We start from the raw sequence: 5,519 nt of genomic DNA, 5'->3' as shown, positions 1-5,519 counted from the left end.
AAACTAAATCCGGAATTAATGAAGGAATTAAGAACAAGAGTTAGAGAGAATTTAAGAGAGAGAAAGATACTAAGTAGAGAGAGAAAGTCTAAGAGAAAGAAGGTAAGTAAATAATCCGTACAAAACGTATATATACTTCCCCTAAAACAAGAATTAACTAAACTAAATCAAACACTTGGAAAAACAAAGAATTAACTAAACTAAATCAAACACTAGGAAAAACACGCGCCCGATCGGGCGAAGGGGCGCCCGATCGGGCCCGCCTTTTTTTCTATGCCCAGTCTAAAGTGCCGCGCCCGATCGAGCCTACGCTCACCCGATCGCGCGCGCCTTTTCTTGATAGCCTTCATGCGCGCAGCCGCCCGATCGGGCGTATGCTTGCTCGATCGGGCCCGGTCTTCATCTTCAAGGCTTGGACTTCGATTGGGCTAGATTTCTCGGCCCAATCCATATTTCCTCTCGGGTCTCGAATACATGGTCAAGTAGAGAAAACCACAAGAGCATATAGAATTCAAGACTAGTGCTCACACACTCAACTCTCATTTATGTGGCGAGTAAAGAATGTACTCGATCGCTCTCCACCCAACCCCTTTAATGTGAACAATGCTCTCCCAACTCACACTCTCGTGTGTATAAAAACATTGAACGCTCATCCTACTAGTCGACTCGAAATATGTCAAGTCATAACTTGCATTGAAAAACAACAATTTCACATTTACATAACTTCTATGCACAAGGTCGGAAGGTCTTTTAAGCTTGTAATGTAGGGCTAGGGTAAAGGTAGGATAAATTTGGGATTATGTGAGAGGAAAGCTATGCATTAAGGGAGCCAAATCCTAATAAATCCATGATCAAAAATAATGATCATACACATCTCCAACATAACCAACTCCAAACAACAAAACACCAAATATACTCCAAACAATATAACAATCCCAACACTCACAATTCCACTCATAAAAATATGATAATGTAGAACAAGAGTGAATAACAAACTTTGGGCTCATAACTTGAAATATTTACATTGAAACTCGACTTTTTTTTTCTTTCTTTTAATTAACCTTCACTTAGAACATTTGAACATCAAGCATTTTTTCCTCTTTTTTCTTAGAAGTTCACTTTCTTTTTTTCAAATTACTCACCTTTTTTTTTCTCTTTGAACTTCCTTTTTTTTCATCACACTTTTATTTTCTCATATATATACAACTTTCAAACTCATATAAACAAAAATATGATCAAGAACAAATTACTTCTCAAAACCCACCCAAATTGTGCAAATAATGTGCACACTACAATCTCCCTCACCTCACTCACTAATAGCTCCCCCAAGCCAAGTTTGGGACTAGTAACCAATGGGGCAATTAAGGCTTGTAATGTGGCTATAAACAATAAAAGGGCACAAGCAACAACATGGATGACAAGAAGAGAACAAATGTAACTAAATACTCTGAAGGCTACCTAAAAGAATGAATGCCTTCGTCCTCCTCACGTGAATAATAAAAAGTCATGAAACACTACTCATAGTTGCAAATCAATACTCAAATTCATTGACATACCAGGAATTATGGAACTATCACACATTTCCTAACCAAATCAACTAGTCAAGCACTATATTCACAAGTAGTTGGGAAAAATTGACGTAAGTTTAGGAATCCAAACAAATAGACTTCAAATCATGACCAACAAATCCACAATATTCATCATCAAATACCAAGAATCAAAACAATTTTCTCAAGTATGGGGCACAGGGAAGTATGATTTACAATTCATTGGAACGTATTTTTGAATTTTTTTATTTTTATCAATTTTTTTTGAATTTTTCAAATATAAGAAAGCAATAAAAAACTACACTAGGAAAGCAAATAAAAACTATACTAGAAAGCAAATAAAGAGAGAAAAGGAAGAGAATTTCCAAGTGAAAGAACACCCCCTAAGCCAAATCAAGCAATGCCCTCATTGACTTGGGAGAGTAGCCTACTCTTCATCCTCATCCATCCTAGAGTACCCCATACCGTGACTAGAGCCGGCACCTCCATGGCTAGAGCCACCACCACCATACCCCGAACCACCCGCATAATAGTTAGGGTCTACATTCCCACCCAAAACCCCATATCCGTGGACCGAAGAGTAGTCCACATAAGTACCATAAGCACCGGGGTGAGAATACCCTCCTTGGGGGTATTGGAACCAATCGGGAGTAAGGGAATCGGGAGGAATAGCCCCCCGACGGGCATAATTATCATACATGGGGTAAAGGCCCCTCCCTAGGTTCCTCTCAATAAGACCAACCCTCCCATCTAGGATGCTTAACCTAGAGTCTAGGTTTTGCATCATAACCTCAACCCTTCCTTGCCCCGTCTCAATGCGGTCTAGTTGGCTCCTAAAAGCCGAAAAGTCATATGGGGCATTAGGGTCGACATTGTAATCGACCGAGGAATTTGGCATGCCGTAGGTGAAAGGTGGGGGTGGTTGGTAGTGGGGTGAGTGGTGAATGGGGGACTGGTGAGGTTGTGGTGAGGGGTGAGGTGGTTGAACCTCACCTTGACCATCTAACTCGAAAGTGTAGGAGGGCCTCCCCCTCTCAAATTTGGTCAAGGCGGGGTTGGGTAAGGTAAAGGCTTGGTCCCTCCTACCCGATTGTCGGTGGACAATCCACCAAGTATCACTCCCCACCGGTTGTACCCAATTCAAGCTCCCTAAATAGGGTAGGTACATTAGGTTCGATCCCACAACTTTCCTATGGCCATCGGGGTTCCAACCTAAGTGTTTCCTAGCTATATGGGTCACTAACCCCCCAAAGTTAATAGGCGCTCTAGACCTACTAGCCTCGGCCGCGTTGGCCGCCCTTTGGAAATGATTGACTATCCTATGCGATAAGTTTAATTTTTCAGCATTAGAAATTATATAGGAAGCCAATAATTCCAATTCATCCCTCCGAACATTTTCCGGTTCATGCCTCCCAAAAATGGTGAGGCCGACAAATCTTTGCCAAAGTTTGGGGACGGGATGTTGAATCCACGTCCCTTTGGCATGTTGGAGGTTCACCAAATCCTCCCCTATTAACCTCGTATAGACCACGGCGGTGTGGTCTTGAGAGGGTTCAATAGGCTTGTCCGATTTCAAGTCAAACAACTTATCAAATTCTTTTAAAGTTAGTCTCACATTGTTGTTTAACAATCGAAATTGAACATGAGTGATAAGTGCATTCATTTTGATAACATTTAAACTTGATATAAATTCCAATGTTAAATAATCATAAGTATCATGGCACATTTGAAACAAACCACTCATGCCTATGCCCTTAAACAATTTTTCTACGTATTTATCAAGACCTAGCCTAGCTAAAGTAGGATGATGAATGAAACGGGTAGAAATTACCTGACGATCGATGAGGTTGATCATCCGAACCCGTTGCTCCTCCGAGGTGATTACAACCTCCTCCCATCCCGGAATTTGAAGGTCCGGGTTGATTGTTGGTTGTGGTGCACTAGAGCTCTCACCCCTTTGATTTCTTGAACGCTTGGAGGCCATTATCTTTGAAAATAGTAGAAAATTTGAGGTTTTTCTCTCTTAGGGTTTGGGAAAAGTTGAGAAAAATTGGGGAAAATTAGTATAGAGTATAGAGGAAGGTGAGGGGAGATGGAATATGTAAATTTTTTTGATTTTGGATGGAAGAATTGGAGAAGATCTTGGATTGAAGTGTAAGTTTAAGGTTTGAAAATGGAGGTTTTAGAGAGAGAAAGTGAATGAAGAAGATGAAATAAGAGGAAATGAGGAAAGAAAGAAGAGAAAAGAAAATAAAGGGGGTCGGCCTGATGGCGCGCCCGATCGGGCGAGCCTCGCCCGATCGGGCGAAAGTGCGAACATCCAGAACTCAAGTTGCGTGCCCGACCGGGCGAGCTCCGCCCGATCGGGCGCGAACGCGAACGAATTTTCACCTTTTTTCTCGCCCGACATTTCTTTTTCTTTTACTCGATTTTCAAAAAAAATTGCCCGATCGGGCAAGCCTCGCCTGATCGGGCGAAAATAGCCCCTGAATCCAACTTAGCTTGCGCACCCGATCGGGCTGTTTTGCCCGATCGGGCGAAATTAGTTCCGATTTTTAGCTCACTTACGCGCCCGATCGGGCGAAATTGCTGCTGAATTCTGGGTAGTTTGCGCGCCCGATCGGGCGAGCCTCGCCCTGATCGGGCCCGAGAGAGCCTTATTCTCCGATTTCGTTTCTTCTTCAAATTTTTTCTAAGTCTTTATACCTGTCAAATTCATACCTAGAAAGCATGAAATACGGGTTGCCTCCCGCAAAGCGCTGGTTTATCTAGGTCCCGCGCGACCTTCTCACCACCTTGAAACTCATGTTGGAAGTGGAGTTAGGAGAGTCTCCTCCACATCTCTAACGGTAGCACCTTCATGATACACTTTCAACCTTTGGCCATTCACCTTGAATTCTTCACCTTTGTCATTCACCAACTCTACCGAACCAAATTTGTTCACCTTTGTGACAGTGAAGGGACCGAACCATCTAGACTTCAACTTTCCTGGGAAAATCTTCAATCTAGAATTAAAGAGAAAAACCTTATCGCCCGGTGCAAACTCTCTTGGTAAGATCCTCTTATCATGCCACTTCTTGGTCTTCTCCTTGTAGATCCGCGAACTATCATATGCCGACAATCTAAACTCATCAAACTCATTGAGTTGGAGGAGTCTCTTCTTACCCGCGGCCTTAGAATCCATATTAAGCTCTTTGATCGCCCAAAAAGATTTGTACTCCAATTCTACGGGAAGATGACATGCCTTTCCATAAACCAATCTATAAGGTGAAGTACCGATCGAGTGTCTTAAATGCTGTTCAGTATGCCCAAAGTGTGTCATCAAGCTTCATGTTCCAATCTTTCCTTGACTTGGCTACTACCTTTTCTAGGATCGCCTTGATTTCCCTGTTAGAGACCTCAACTTGACCACTAGTTTGAGGGTGGTAACTAAGCCCTATTCTGTGATATACGCCATACTTCTTGAGGAGGTTATCCAATTGTCTTTCATGGAAGTGGGTACCCCCATCACTAATAATAGCGCGTGGAACACCAAACCTGGGAAATATGATCTTCTTGAAGAGCTTAATGACTACCTTGGAGTCATTTGTTGGTGAAGCTATGGCTTCTACCCACTTTGACACATAATCGACGACTACAAGTATGTAACAATTCCCATTGGAAGATGGGAACGGCCCCATATAATCGATACCCCAAACATCGAATATTTCAACTTCGAGAATCCCAGTTTGGGGCATCTCATGCCTCCGCGAAATGTTGCCAGTCCTCTGGCAAGAGTCACAAGCCTGCACAAAAGTGTTAGCATCTTTAAACATAGTAGGCCAAAAGAAGCTTGACTCATTGATCTTAGCCACCGTTTTAGTGGGGCCATGATGTCCACCATATGGTGAAGTATGACAACTGGTAAGGACGCCGTGAACCTCCCATTCGGGAACACACCTGCGAAATAATCCATCTGCACACTCACGAAAC

General features: G+C 42.7%; 1 protein-coding gene across 1 annotated transcript; it reads right to left on the bottom strand.

The window, feature by feature from the left end:
- Positions 1–4,350: 4,350 nt before the first annotated feature.
- LOC110713314 lies at positions 4,351–4,731 on the bottom strand. The gene has a single exon (XM_021891773.1). The coding sequence runs from the start codon at positions 4,729–4,731 to the stop codon at positions 4,351–4,353; it is 381 nt and encodes a 126-aa protein (XP_021747465.1).
- Between the last annotated feature and the right edge of the window lie 788 nt (positions 4,732–5,519).

This window comes from Chenopodium quinoa, unplaced genomic scaffold (assembly GCF_001683475.1).
Source record: "Chenopodium quinoa cultivar QQ74 unplaced genomic scaffold, ASM168347v1, whole genome shotgun sequence".
Classification (NCBI taxonomy): domain Eukaryota; kingdom Viridiplantae; phylum Streptophyta; class Magnoliopsida; order Caryophyllales; family Amaranthaceae; genus Chenopodium; species Chenopodium quinoa.
Note: the sequence above shows the minus strand (reverse complement) of the source record. Positions and strands in the feature narration are given on the sequence as shown.

Coding starts and splice junctions, on each gene's coding strand:
- LOC110713314 (XM_021891773.1), bottom strand. CDS start 4,731: ATGGATTCTAAGGCCGCGGGTAAGAAGAGACTCCTCCAACTCAATGAG.